The following is a 15,195-nucleotide window of genomic DNA, read 5'->3' on the forward strand; positions in this document are numbered from 1 at the left end:
TATAAAAGTAGTATAAATAATGCAAATACAGCTCAGCACCTCTAGTTCTTTAACTGTCCTGTGCTTCCTCTCAGTACTCTTTTCTCATTCTTTCTACAGAAAAGAGTAGTGGTTAGGACTTGAAAGGTCCTGCAGGACTAGCACCATGGTGACAGGTGTCTTCTGCCTAGAGCAGGACTGAGTAACCAGATTAAAAGGATCAGAACCTGCTCTTACATTTGGAAGTAGTCATGTCTTCCATGCAGCTGTTGGACACAAAAGATTTCTGATAGGCTCATGTTTTCAATTTTAAATCATGCATAGAGGACATAAATGAACCATGCCAGGAGAAATTCTTGTTTGCTAAAGCCTCTATGAGTCCTGCCCTGAAACAACTTTGACTCTTAAACAAGATTTCCTTTGACTCCTGGCTGATCTTCCTTCAGAAATCTTGAGAGGGGTACATAATTTCTACTCTGTGAATGTCTAGTCAGGGCTGAGAATGGAGTTCAAAATTAATAAATAAAGAAAAAACGTATGAAATTATTTTAATTTGGCCTCTTATGTGCTTGCTTTATGTGTATAGATGAAGGAATGATTTTTTTTTTTTGGTCAGAATTACTCATGAAAAGCAGAGTTTAAAGTGGTGAGTGCATGAACCGCATGCACAGAAGCCAAAATGCAAATGTGCATGTACAAGAATTCATGCCAGAAATTCTTGCACATTCATGGAATGTGACTCTTTTGACCAGGTTCGAGCAGGCAGGGAAGGTAACACCAATCTTCAGTGGCTGCTGCTAATCCATACGGTAAAAGCCCCAGCAAGATGGGGTTTCTAAAATTCATTCCAATAATGAATCCATTCAAACAGAGCATGGAGCGTTCTCCTTCCCAGGAAACAACCAAAAGTGCTTCAACTCTACGTCACTCACGCTCAGGCAGCATTCCTGGGAAGGCCATGACCGAAAAGGAACCCTGGTCCCACAGTGGAAGGCAGTGATCTGTGATTTGGGAAGTAACGAGCTTCGTACTTTGTAACCTTCTTAGTGGCCTGAGATAAACCCTGCAATCTCTTTGTTCCTCCACTCCCTGCCTATAAAATGCTGATAATGCTGCTCTTCTTTCTAGAACTCCGAAGAAATGGGTCTGTGTGGTACTTGGGTGCCGGGTACAGGTGCCAGGATTGCACAAGCACTGACGGAGGGAGCTCCTTTGTGGAAACCAAGCTGAGTTGGTTTAAACCAGAAGAGAATGAACCACAGCCAGGCAACAGGGTTGGTGAGGATGCCTCTCTCACCTGTGAATCCCTAGGGACAAACCAATCCAATGTGCCAACATTTCTGTCACTCCTGGTTTGTGAGCCCAGTCCTGGTGAGTTCAGTGGGAAAATGCTGGAATGCAAGACTTTTCATTACCAGATATTTGATCTAGGCCAGACAAACTCCGGTGTGACCTTGATCTCCAAAGCCAGGACACATTCTCAGAACACTGACTTATGGTTCCTTGTGACAAATATGTTCCTTTTTAAACCAAACCTGTGTAAATCAACGTGCTTCTGACAAGGACCAACTCTCCGTGCTCTGCAAGATCAACTGGTCAGTGTGGGCCCAGGGCACACACTGAATGGGCTCCTTGAGCTGGATCAGAGCCTACAAAGAAAGAGAGAGTTTAATACATGAACAAAACCAACAAAGCACATCTGTTTAGGAAAGCGATGCAACTTCCACCAAAGCCAGTAGACATGTTTTTTTTTCCTTTTCTATCTTGCACGTATTTCTTCCTCATCCTCTTAGCTTCACAGCATTGTTCTTCTCAGTCTCTTCCTCACTGTACACTTTGGGGAGAGTCCAGCTGAAATTCTCCGGGAAATAGATTTCAAAAACTTTAGAAAACAAAGGTTTTTCAAGTCTCAATATGAATTTGATCATGCAGGTTAATATCAAACCATCTCATTGCATAATATCTTAGAGCAGGCAATTTCAGGATTAGAGAAGAATCTGGAAAATTACATAAGAATTCTCATTTTGCTGTAGAAGCTTTAAAGCTGCACCTTCATTCAATCAGGAAGATAATTTCCTGTATGCAGCAAGTTTCAAATTCTGCTTATGACCTTGGTGTCATGACAAGTTTGGTACTAACTTATTCCACACTTTAAGTATTGCTACTAGAACTGTGAATAATCATCAAAATTAACTAGCCTATAGACTGATTAAATAATTTCCTCCAATTTGCATTTGATATGTTTATTAAGTGCTGGAGGGTGCTATTTGCTCTTTTTACTGCTGTTAAACACTGTGTCTGGGTTTTTGGCACAGGTGCAGTACTATTATGGTTACTACAAAATTTTTATCAGATTACTGCGTGAGTTACCATTTGATACTGTAAAAATGCCAGTAGGTAGTAGATAAATATTAAAATACAATTAGTTGCCACTACCTTTTATTGCTTGGGAATTCGTTAGTGTTGAGATAAGGCTGCATTCTGTGGCAGTGGCAATTTTTTTACAAATTGCATTTTCTCACAAGAAATAGTGCAAGAGCAGGAGAGAAGCTGACTATAAACAATGCAAACATATGTGGCAATATTAAAGCTCCAGAAAATATAAAGTACTGCCCATGTGCTATTCTTTATGCTCTGTTTGTCCTGCCACGGTCTACAAGACCTATTATCCACAGGTAAGCAACCCCCAGTGGGATGTTTTTATTTTGAAGCAGATGAAACTATTGGTGCTAATAGTCAATAAAAACTGTGATTTGAAATGTATTGGAAATAGGTGTTTTTAAATGCATGTCTTGGCCCTTTGCACAAGCAAGTGGTTGCTAATGCCAGTGTGCATTAGAAATGCACTTGTACTATACTTAGATGTGGTTCAACCACAGTTACAACAGGGCCATTAAAGAGCATTAAAAAAAAAAGAAAAAAAAAAGGTAGAAAAGAAAGAATACAGGTTAAAAGGGAACACATTCTGTTGCTCAGCTAAAGGATTTATCTATAATTAGAAAACAAAATTGTTCAAAATTAGACTAAATAGATAAAATATTGATATCTTGAAGAGAACATAAACATACCATACAGAAAACATGCTTACTTACATCAAGTCTTGTAAAGAATTCAAAAGACTTTCAGCATAGCTTGGGAAATTAGCTTTAACACAATTAACTGGCAAGTCAGAGAAGACTCTGGATTCCTCTCTTTGAAAACTCATGCCTCTTGGTCAGGGAAAGTAAACTCTCACCTGTCATCCTCAATGTTTTTCAGCGCCTTCCCAAAATGCAACTACTCCTGACCAGCTGCAAATCTCGACTAATCAAACCCACATGAGCCAAATGGCACAAAAATTAAATCTACGGTGAGTAATGTCGGGTAAAGGAATAATATGTGTGACCATGTGATTGCCTGCATTCCTGGGCTGGATCTGCAGAGAAGTGGGAAATGCCCAGCTGCCTTAGTTGGAACCGACTCAAAACTTCATCCGCTTTGGTTCAGTTCTCAAAATAGGGCACATGACCTCTAAGTAAGACAGTACAGTAGGCTGCTTTTACACTACATCGCTGCTCCTGCAGCCCCTAATACCAATTCACTCGCTTTTCCAAGCACAGGAGGAGGGAAGTACAATTTGACACTTGCCGAGTTCCAGCGTTATCTTGTTTTGTAATGCATTATCCACAGCAAATTTGCCCCTGTCTTTAGGAACAGAGATGACATCTGCTGCAAGAGTGCCTTAACACTTGTCTGTCTGCTGATTTTGGTCTCATGTACCTGACATGAGTTAACCTCATATAAAATCTAATATGAGGGAAGAGAATCACTCTTTGGAGGTGTCCGCGCTGCTCCTCTTGACCTACTTGGAAAACTATGACTCGACTCTTTGCGGCTTCCCCCATCGCAACACAGCTGCAGAAGGCAGCAAAACAGGACCACTTTCAACCAAACCTGAAATGTGCTATATATGCATTGGTGTGCCTCTGAATAACATTATTTCCAAACCTTGCAAAGCCCTTCTGTCACTTTATCAAGCCCACCATGCATCCCCCTTTTTTTCCCCCCCATGGAATTGGCATAATGAGAAAAGATAGCCTTTTCTCTTCACAGATAAAGATCCAAATTGCATTTTATAATCTGACAATTATGTAGTCTGATTTTTTAAAATAAAACAGATAAACTCCCCTCCTCGTTCAAGATGGGATCGTATTTGTTAGTGACAGCTGTTAAAATGCTGCTAAAAATAGATATAGTGTCAACCACTAAAAAGCTAAGTGCTCCCGTGAACCACAGGCAGAAAACAAATGAGGTTTCTACTGAATCTGTGGAAAATCTGTGAGCATCTTGCATGTACCGTGAAAGGTGCTTTATTCTTCCAGCAGCCATCTCTATCTGTATCACATGGGAAAGGGAGGGGCTTAAATGTTTGATACTAAGGTAATATTCCCTCAATTTTATTTTCTATCACCTTTTTGTTCCTAAAAATATAATAAAAAAGATGAAGATGATATAATAAAAAACATGAAGATTGAGGCTATGTCCAAGCATTTCAAATGCTTTTTTAATTTACAACTTCGCTTCGAGAAAAAAAAAAAAAAGGTCAAGAAAAGTAAAAGAAAAAAGTGCAAGCAAATAGCCAAGTACACTGTAATTCCAAATTAATAAAAAATAGTTGTTCTGGCTATTCTAGTTATTGGGAGAGCAGTGTGCTTGGATGCTTTTTGCATGGCTGTGACTTGCCGGGTTCCTTGCAGAGTTGCGTGGAACTTTCCTCTGCCTTGGAACTGCAGCCTCCAGCCCATCCGCGGTAGTTCTTCCAATTAATAAATGAGCTGTATTCCAAACCAGATGTATGACACGAAATGAGTAAAAAGAGAACAGAATTGTTCACATTCTATGTTATAATACATCTCAGTAGGTTCCTCCTTTTTAGCTAGATTATGGCTAAAAATAGAGCACTCGTGTAGGCACAGTGAAATATGATTTGCTTCCAATAATACAGTAAACTAATTGTGAAATTAAGCTATTGAATGTGCCGTTATCTCAGAGTCTGGCCTCACCAGCACTTTCTGCTTCCCTGTTTAACATTTATCGAGTTACCCACAAACTTTGGCGGATGCAAACAACAGCTGATAAAACATCGCCTTTTCCAAGGCCCCGATCCTAAAGACGTCGGCTCAGGTAAAATTCCCGGCGAGCAGCCCTTTCCCACGTTTAAAGACTCGCATCGAGGCTACTAAAATAGGGCCAAGTTTTTCCTTCCTCCAACGCCTAATTTTTTTCCTTAAGATGTTTAAATGAAGAGACACTTAATGCCCTGAACTCAAATATAATCAGTTCCAAAAGACCTTAGCCACAAGTGAAACACTATTTTAAAACCAGCATCGCTGTTCGCACCGATTTTGCTGTTGATGCCTGGCATCGGGTTGGCCCCACCGCAGCCCCGCGAGTGCGGCGCGGATGCTCCCGCTCCTCGCCCGTATCCCGGGACACAAGGGCACGCCGGGGGGCAGCGGAGACCGGCTCCCCCCGCCTGGCAGCGCCGGGGACGGGGGGATGGAAGGCGCAGGCCCGGCGGAGGAGAGGGGGGGCACAGCCTCCTCCCGCAACCCCGTCCAGGGGCGCTCCGCTCCCCGCAGCCCGCCCGGGGGCCGAGCGGGGCGGTCGGAGCGGGCAGGCAGGCAGGGAGGGAGGGGTGTTCCGCCGCCGCCAGGGCCGGGAGAGACGCTCCGCCTGGGGAAGGGCACGGGGAGACACTCCTCCTCCCCCGCCGCCCGCCCTCCTTCCCTTCCTCCGGCGGCTCCGCGAACCAGGAACCGCGGCGGCGGCGGCGGGCTCCGTGCGTGAGAAGCCCCGCGGCGCCGGGAGCCGCCGGGAGCCGCCGGGGCGGGCGGCGCGGGAGGGGGCGGCGGGGGCGCCGCGGCCGCCGGGCGCTGCGAGGGGCCGGGCGGCACCGGAGGGGGCGGGGGGGGAGGAAAAAGTTTACACCCTCGCCACTCTCCTCCCTCCTCTTCCTTGGTGGCGCAGATGGGAGTTTTACCTGGAATGACATAAGTTTAATTTTTTTTTTTTCGGGTTTGTTTTTTGATTTTTTTTTTTTTTTTGGGAGGGTGTCTCTCTCCCTCCCTCTCCGCCCCCTCTTCTCTTCCACCTCCCACCCCCAAAATCCCCCTTCCTCCCGCACCGGTGCTGGATCCACCCCCCGTTCCCCTCCGCCGGCGGGCGAGGGTGTGACCCGCGGGAACACCCACCCACCTAGGCGTCCATGGTGGGAGCTGTCCGCCGATCCGAGCCGTGCCGTGCCGAGCCGAGCCGCGGGCACCCCGCCGCCTGCCGCAGCTCCCTCCCGCTGCCCGGCCGCGCTCCCGGTGCTTCCTCCGCGTACTTTTTTTTTTTCTTTTTTTTCTTTTTTTTTTTTCTTTTACCCTGGGTGGCGGTGCGGGCTCCCGGATGGTTCGCTGCCAGTAGCCGGGGGCCGCGCCTCCTCCCCCCGCCGCGCCACCATGTCGTAGGGGAGGTGAGTGAGTGCAGCGCGGAGCCTTGCGCGGGGCGAGCAGCGGCGCGGGGGGCAGCGGGGCGGGTGTCCGGCACACCGGCCGGCGTATCCAGGTCACGGCTAGTCCCGTCCCCATCCGTGAAAACTTCGCGGGAAGGGCACGTCCATTGCTCGGCAGCGCCCGCGGGGAAGCGCGGCGGCGGTGGCGGCTGCTCCTCCGCGGGTCGCGCCGCGGGCGCTGGGAGCCGCCGCCTCGGCCCGTGAGTGCGGGTCGATATCTGGCAGAATAGGAAAACGAGAGGGGCACGTGACACCCCAAATCCTGGGGATGTTGGCGCTTTCGCCGTGACTCCGGAATAGGAGCCCGCAGCAGCACACGCGGGGTCCCTGCGGGCGCGCACGGGCGATTGCGGGAGAAGGTGCGCGGTGCCCGGCGCTGCCGCTGCCCGGCGGGCTCAGCCCCGCTCCCGGGGCACCGCTGTCACTCTGCGGGGCCGCGGAGCTGTCCCCGCCGGGCCGTGGGCGCACCTGGGGGCCGGGAGCGGGGCTCTCAGGGGCCGCTGACCGGGGCTGGGGGCGGTATTTAGGGAGCGAGTTGGGAGCGCATCGCCTGAAAGTTTGCTCGGCGGCTTTTTTTCCTTTCTTTTATTTTTTTTTTCCCGGCTTGTCTGGGAAAAGGGTATTCCTGCAATCGGGACGCGGGGGGACACTGGGGAATGGGAGGTGGCAGCAACCCCGGGGGCAGGGGTCGTTCCGGCGGCTCCTCTGGGCTGGGGGGAGGCAGCGGGCGGGGCGCCCGGCGGGATGCGCGGCTGCCGCGGAGCGGAGCCAGCCCGGCGGGGAGCGGAGGACGAGTCCTTGAACCCTCCTGCGCTCCGCCGCCGTCGCTCCTCCGCTCCTTCTTTTTTTTCCCCCCCTTTTTTTTTTTTATTTCCTACATTTCTCTCCTTTCTTTTCCCCCTCCACCCAATTACTATTATTTTAAAATTTTTCCCCCGGTTAAATCACCGCTGCATCGGCGCGGTGCGCATTCATGCGCCGCTGACAGGCGGAAACCCCGGGCCGGCGGAGCGAGAGGCGATGCCCGGCCCTGCCGCCGGCGCGCCGCGGGCACCGGGCGGGGGCGGCCGCGCCCCTCACCTGTGCGCGGGGGGCCCGGGGCTGCCGGCGGTGCCCGGGGCGGCGTGCGGGGACCCGGCGGGCGGGCGGGCGGAGCGCGGGGCCGCGCGGTCCCTGCGGCTTTAAGGAGATGCGTTTCCCAGGCTGTGTCGCAGCAACTTTGTATCAGTCATGTCGCCCGGCGGGTGAGTGACGGCGCGCCGCAGCCAATGGCGCTCCCGCCTGGCCCCGGCCGCCCCGCGCTCCGCGCCGCGCCCGCCAATCGCGCCGGGCGGCGGGCGGGACGTAAACTTGAACTTTATGTGGGCATGTGACATGTTTTTAAAGGACTTGGCACCTTTTCCCGTCCCCTCCCGGGTGCCGCTCCGTGTCACCGGGCGGCGCGGCGCGCCTCGGGCGGGCGGGCAGGCGGGGGAGGCGGGGGAGCCGCGCCGCCCGCCCTGCGCTCCGCTCCGCGCCGCCCTGCGCTCCGCTGCGCGCCGCGGGGGCTCGGGGACGCGCCCCGCCGCAACAGGTACCGGGCCGGGCCGGGGACAGCGCTCCGCTGGCCGCGGGAGGTGCGGCTGGCGGGGTGCGGTGGGAGCCGGGGGGGCTCGGAGCGGGGCCCGGACCCTCCCCGCCGCCAAGGGCGGGAGCGGCGTTTGCACGGGAAAAAAAGCGCTTTTCTGCATCGCTCGGGGGGCGGGCGGCGCGGGCTCGGCCGAGAGCGGGTTTGGGCTGTCGGGTCCCCCCTGCCTCCCCCGCGCACTCCCGACTGGGAGGGAAGGGAAGGAACGAGCTTCCGGGCACTGCTGGGCTCCTCCACGCGTGACAGCCCGGACTGCACCTGCGGGAGACTGGCGGGGGGGCAGAGCGGTGGCTGCTCGCTGGGAGCCGCGGTGATGCTCCTCAGAGCCCTGGGTAAATAGGGAGAGCAGCGCTGTCTGCGTGGGTGTCAGCGCCGGGGACGGGGCGGCCGTGCCGGGGCAGCGCCGCTCCGGTACCCTGGAGAAGGGGGAAAACCCCAGCCCAGCCGTGAAACTCGGCTCCGCTGGGCACTCCTGTGTCAGCGAGGTGGCTGGCAGACAGGGAAACTTCAAGGAAATTTCATTTACAAACACGTAGAATTAAGAAGTCGGTGGCCGCTTGAGCCACCAGTTTATTTTATTTACTTTTTTTTTAAGCTGGGTTTACTTCAGATTTTCCCGTATCTAGGTGACCTTTTCGTTGCAGGGATACCAGGTACCATTTAATTTTTTATTTGGCTGTTGCTGCGAGACTGTTTTCATGCCTGATTGATCGGAGGTTTGTGCTGCGGAGGGCTGTGTTTGTGGATATGTTTGGGGTGACATACACAACTCGAGAGTTCTTCGGAGACGGAGTCGGGATGAGCTGCTGTGCTCACAATGTCCCTTGCTTTCTGAAGTGTCAGATAGAGATGATCTTGGTTCCCATATGTGACACTGCTGAGCTTTAGTTGTGGCTGCCCCTGGATGTTTTAGCCCGCAGTCAGGTTTGTTTGGTGAAAGTTTGTAAAAAGACATGTGTGTGTAGTAGGTGAAGTGTGGATTCCGTGGATAGACGTGCCAGTCAAGTAATAAGCTCTGCCTAAAAGAACAAAACCAAACCCTAATGCTGCCAGTAACCCCTGAGGTGATTAATTTGGTTCTGGTATCCACCGAGGCACTTGGAGGTGACAGAAACCAGCACTCCCAAAAAATCCGTTTGCTGCTGCATTCTCCCTGATTTATATCTGTCATTTTAAACTCAACTTGTGTCAGGCCACAAATAATCTCTGCTGCTTTTTGATCCTCTTGGCTATATTTACCAGCCTTTGCAAGTGCAGGATCAGGGCATTTTCTAATTTCTTTTCCTTTGTGTGACCCAGATTTTTACTCACTGAAGTTTTAGAGTATGCTTGCCTATTGATTATATGTGAAGTTTGAATTTTACTGCTGTGGGAGAAATCTCTACAAAGCTCAAACACTGGTGTAATGTTAGGCCTGTAACAGAGATTTCCTGCTATGCAGTGGTTCTGCTGGTGTTTCTGAGAGTTAATTTTAACTTGCATCCTAATTTTAAGCCTTAACTAAGTTTCCTGGTTTTCATAAATGCGGGTCACTCACAGCTGCAATTGATTTCTCTAGGAATTAGGCTTGCTCAGCACTTAAATCAGGGGTAGGTGATTATCTGGGAGTGACTTTATTTGGAATTAGGCACTTCTGTCTGAAAATTTTAGACTATAGGAATGTGATTTGATATACATGATGATGTGAGACACATAATTCTGGGTTCTAATAAAATTTGTGCTTGAGGGAAATGTAGGCATTGGGCTATAGTTCCAACTAAGCAAGGGCAAAGAAGTATTCAAGTAATTCAGTCTAAGGGATTTTGTTTTGTTTTTATAATTTATCTCAAAATAGCATAATTTAGTAGTGTTAAGTAAAGGGGTTGAACACTAAATTAAATATAGGAAAATGAATACATTCTAAAAGGAAAAAATATTTACATAATACTGATATTGTAACTGTTGGCACCTGAGTTTCTACAGTTCCAATGATACTATGAGCCAAATCCTTGAAAAATTAAAAGTAGTTGTTACTTATATGTGGTCTTCAGATTATTGGAGACTAGGTCGTGCATTTTGCTCCTTACCTCGAGAAAGCAGCATGTGGGATGTCAGGGTTTCCATTCTAGAACAAGGTTTACTATTCTTTGTATGTTCCTCTTGCTGGCTGCCATGGAGGTTTGCAGAATTGGCAGTTATGGATCTGTTTAATAGCCATGCATTCCCACAGAGTCTGATCCCCTTCCTCTGTGACAGAAATGTTTCCTACTGATCTCCTGTCCTACTTCCCTCCCCACACCTTGGTGTCTCCTTAGAGGTTGTACAAGAAGTTTGTATAGCTGGGAAGGGTCCAGCCAGCTCCCAGCCCCTCAGAGCCACTGGTTCCTTCTAAAGCATCCCGTGTTACGCTGGATGGTGAGGATGATGAAGAGGAACCCCTTAAAACAGCAGCCTCCCTTGCTTTGTTGTCCCTGTAACATGGCAGTGGAAGGCTCTTGGAGGAGCAGAGCTGTAATGAGCCATTTCCACTGGGTTTGCATCCCGCTTGCCACCAACATGTCCTTTCTGGATCCTTCCAGGACCTCACTGGATCCCTTCCTTTCTTACTCCCCCTTTCCATTTTTAGGTGAGGGACAGCCCCTGGTACAGCTGGCACTGGCCCCATATGGGGCTGTGACCAGCGAGGGTGGGCGGTTGTGCTGGCATTGCCAAGCTGTTCCTTTTGGGATAGAGCTGGGAGCAATAATTTGGGTGTTTCCTGACTGCTGAGCTGTTTTCTCCCTGAACCCATAGGGCTGTCATATCCATGAGACCTTTTCCCTCGGTTTGATTGAAATTGGACAAATGGTTGAGAGATGATGGATGGGGCAGGGAAATGGGACTGGCAGGCAGAGAGAGAGAGGAGGATAGACAGAGAAAGCGGATATGCCTTGTTTCCTTAGGAAATTAGGAAATTTCCTTAGGAAGTCGCACTGTCCTGTCATTAATTTTACTTTTTTATATATGTCTTTGCTAGTTATGGAGACAAAAGGATACCACAGCTACCCAGAAGGCTTAGATATGGAGAGACGGTGGGGTCAAGTTTCTCAGTCTGTGGAGTATTCTTCCATAGGTGCTGGAGAGCAGACTGATGACAGTAACTACATGGAGATTGTAAACGTGAGCTGCGCCGCCGGCACTTTCGCAAACAGCAGCGCTCAAGGAAACAGCAAAGAAAAACCTGAGCTACTTTCCTGCCTGCAGCAAGACAACAGCCAGCCTGGTCTTCTGCCCTCTGACATCAAAACCGAAACGGAGTCCAAGGAGCTGTCGGCAACGGTGGCCGAATCCATGGGTTTGTACATGGATTCGATACGAGACGCCGATTACCACTACGATCAGCAGAACCAGGGGAGCCCAGGGAAGATCTACCAGAACGTGGAGCAGCTGGTAAAGCTCTACAAGGAGAACGGCCATTGCTCCTCTCCCCTCCACAGCGCCAGCAGGCCCTTGAGGTCCTTGATGTCGGACTCCGGGAGCGCTGTGAACGGCGGTGCCATGCACGCGATTGTCAAAAGCCCTATCATGTGTCAAGAGAAAAGCCCCTCCGGCTGCAGCCCTCAGAACATGGCCTCCTCGGTGTGTAGTCCTGCGGGAGTGAACTCTGTGTCCTCCACTACAGCTAGCTTTGGGAACTTTGCCATGCACAGCCCCATGGGGCAGGGCACCCCTCTGTCGCGCTCGCCCAACGTTGAGAGCCGGGGCTCCATGCTGCACAGCCCCGCGCACGTCAGCAACGTCGGCTCTCCGCTTTCCAGCCCTATCAGTAGCATGAAGTCGCCGATTTCCAGTCCTCCCAGCCACTGCAGCGTGAAATCTCCCGTCTCGAGTCCCAACAATATCACTATGCGGTCTTCTGTGTCCAGTCCTGCAAACCTGAACTCCAGGAGCTCCATTGCCAGCCCTTCCAATGCCAACAACAGGTCCACGCGCTCTAGTCCGGCGGTTAGCACTGTGGGATCATCCATCTGTAGCCCCGTAAACAACTCCATAGGGTTCCCGCCTTCCGGCACGCCAGTGGGGCCCAGCAGAAGCCAAGATACCGTTCCTAGTCCAGAAACAAAAGACAAGGGTGCTCAAGAACTCCCGTTTCCTAAGATGGAGGAAATGGAGAATGCCATCTCCAACAGCAGCCAGATGAACCTTGTTCAGTTCATAAAGCCCGAGCCAGACGGGTCCTTCGGCAGCGCCTGCATCGGCGACAGCAGCAGCAAAATCAACTCCGATTCCCCCTTTTCAGTACCAGTGAAGCAAGAGTCGGCCAAACATCCTTGTTCTGGTGCCTCCTTCAAAGGGAATCAAACAGTGAATCCTTTCCCATTTACAGATGGCTCATATTTTTCTTTTATGGATGACAAAGACTATTACTCTCTTTCTGGGATTTTAGGACCACCTGTTTCTTCATTTGATGGAAATTGCGAAGGTAGCGGTTTTCCAAATCCAGGCCTACGCGTGGGGATTAAGCAGGAGCCTGATGATGGCAGCTATTACCAAGAAAACAGTATACCATCCTCTGCCATTGTGGGTGTAAATTCAGGTGGACAGTCATTTCACTACAGGATCGGTGCCCAGGGCACGATATCCTTGTCGCGGCCGGTTGCTCGAGAGCAGACATTTCAGCACTTGAGCTCCTTCCCTGCTGTCAGCACGCTCGTGGAGACCTGGAAGTCGCATTCAGAGTTGGCATCCAGAAGAGGTGATGGGTATCCAGTTCTAGAGTACATTCCAGAAAACGTGTCCAGGTAAGCTGACAAATTACTACCTTTTCTTTTTTTTTTTTGTCGCCTCATTTTTTTTCTTTCTTCCCCTCTGTTAAACAAACTAGGCGTGAATTAAAATGAGGAGCAGGGTGGTATTTCTCAGTCTGATGCATAATTCTTTGTTTGAATTTCAGTTATTATTAGATTTGTTGCTGTCTTGCTGTATTTTACTCTGCCTTTAATAAAAACAAAGTGCTGGCTTTAATATTTAAGAAGAACATATTATATTCTGTTGCTATTAGGTTTGAAGGTATAGCTTTAGTATGTTTATGAGCTCTTACTACTACAAATGTTGTTTTTCCCATAATGAGAGCTTAGTAAAATTGCTCTCTTGTGTCCTATAATGGTTATTCTTTCTTAGCTAGTGCTTCAATGTGAGGTACCTCAGATGAAATGTTGAGATGAGGATAAGAAAATGATAGTGTCAGGAATCTGGTTTTTTTAAGAAGCATGGTTCTGTGTTTGCACTAGACTTTAACTGGTTAAGTTTAAAAAACTAAACGTTACAAGCCTGTGGCAACATATTATTTCTGTATTTTAACTGTAGGAACATTTGGTTTATATATATAGAAAAATGCCTCCAGAAGGAGGAGGGCTGTTAAAATTTGATGCATTTGAAAGGGAGAAATGGGTAAAATGATCTCCTCACTTTTGGTGGAAGAGAAATGAGCAAGTGTCATCTGAATTTGGGTTCCTTGGCTGGTCTGTGGCAGCATGTCCTTCTTCAAGCAGGTGTCCTTGTGTCTCATGAGGGATGCCTACTCTCCTAAACCATCTAGTTTTAGAATCAATAGTACGAGTTCTGAAGTACCTCTGACAGCATGAGTGAGTTCAAATGGTTGTCCAGCATACCCATGTACCCAGCAGGCTCACCAAAGGCTTGTGCCAAAGCTCAAATAGCCAGCAGCAGATTGGCATTTACCTTTCTCAAGTGGTTTTTAATTTGCTCATCACGAGCTACGCAGCTGCCCTCGGTGAATGAAGCATCTGCCTTATTCTTGGAGTGGTGTGAGGAGGATGTGTGGTGTTTTCCATATTTGTATGATACTACAGATTTCTGAAAATAGTGTTGCAGTGAAAAACATAATATCTAAAATAATGGTGCTTTTCAGGAGGGAAATCAGCCTGTCCACCTATAAGGAATACAAAAAAAAGACTTTGCCTGTTTTCATTTTATTCTCAGTTCTGTCCAGCACTGCTGCAATCTCTCTATCATTCTGTAGGCCATACTTCACTTTTTCTTTGGTTATTTCCAGTATGGTCTCAAAAAGAAATGCACTTCTTAATATACTCAACTTGAAAGGGCTGTAACCTATCATCATACTGAGCTTTGCATGTAGCTGGATATTTGTTATCATAGTCTTAAATGTACTTTCTTGGATTTAGGAAGACGGAGTCACTAGTTTCTAGTTATTTTACCTGATGAAATTTTAATATATTGCATTATTTATATAGTGAGAAAAGTTCACCAGAAGGCTGGTGGAGTGCCTGAATATAAAGACCCAATATTTTACTGCCTTTGTGGTTAAGCACTGTTGCTTGGACAGGTGGCTCCTGCCAGCTGTGAGAGCTCTTTGTGTGACTGAATGCTTGCACTGAGTCAAGGCTATCATCCATTGCAGGGGCAGGCACAATAAACAAGGAAATAATGCAGGAAGGAGCATGGTTGCCATCAGTAGTTGTGTTTGGAGTGACAGTTTCTCATAAGGCTTTTAAAGGAGTCTTCTGATCTGACATTAGTCCATGGTAGCTCTGGATCAGTAAATGTAATCAGATTTGATGATGACATAGGCTGGGTGCACTTTCCTCTCTTTGTTCTCTAAGCTGGTGTCTCTGTAGGATGTGCAGGTGAGTGTAGCTGCCACTTTGCAGGATTGAAATCCTGGAATGTTCGGTGCTCAGAGCTGTTACGTGTGGAATTCTGTTCAGGTGATGGAGATCTGCAGGGTTGCAACACTCCAGGCATCCTGATCTGTACTCCAGATTAGGACATGTCATCATTTCAAATCTCAGAACTCGACCCCATTATTTAACTAAATGTTGCTCTTAATCTGGCTGGTATGGTTCTATGCCAACAGTGCAGCCAGGGACCTGTGCAAAGCCCTTAACATTTTCAACGTGTAGAGATAATTTTTGCAGTGCAGATTTGAGTGAAGAGGTGCCTGCTGAGATATTTGTCTGCTGGTGAGACAAGTCATACAGACTCCACAAAAGATGTCACGTGTTAGAAGCTCAGCTTTGCTGTTGAACCTCAGACTGATCTTTATTTTTCT

At 48.9% G+C, this 15,195-nt stretch overlaps 1 protein-coding gene across 6 annotated transcripts in view; it reads left to right on the plus strand.

Moving 5' to 3' along the window:
- Window positions 1-6,390: 6,390 nt before the first annotated feature.
- NR3C2 (nuclear receptor subfamily 3 group C member 2) overlaps window positions 6,391-15,195 on the plus strand; it is a 246,091-nt gene continuing 237,286 nt past the window's right edge. Inside the window, exons 1-2 of one of the 6 annotated variants that reach the window (XM_033060511.1) lie at window positions 6,391-6,478; window positions 11,140-12,904. In XM_033060511.1, the coding sequence (XP_032916402.1) occupies window positions 11,142-12,904 (1,763 nt within the window). In that variant the 5' untranslated portion in view covers window positions 6,391-6,478; window positions 11,140-11,141. Of the gene's footprint in view, window positions 6,479-6,755; window positions 6,877-8,038; window positions 8,091-8,357; window positions 8,477-8,781; window positions 8,798-10,099; window positions 10,750-11,139; window positions 12,905-15,195 lie in introns of those variants that run through there. The other 5 variants (XM_033060513.2, XM_033060512.1, XM_033060510.2 and 2 more) reach the window with 5 other exon arrangements.

Source organism: Catharus ustulatus, chromosome 5 (assembly GCF_009819885.2).
Source record: "Catharus ustulatus isolate bCatUst1 chromosome 5, bCatUst1.pri.v2, whole genome shotgun sequence".
NCBI lineage: Eukaryota > Metazoa > Chordata > Aves > Passeriformes > Turdidae > Catharus > Catharus ustulatus.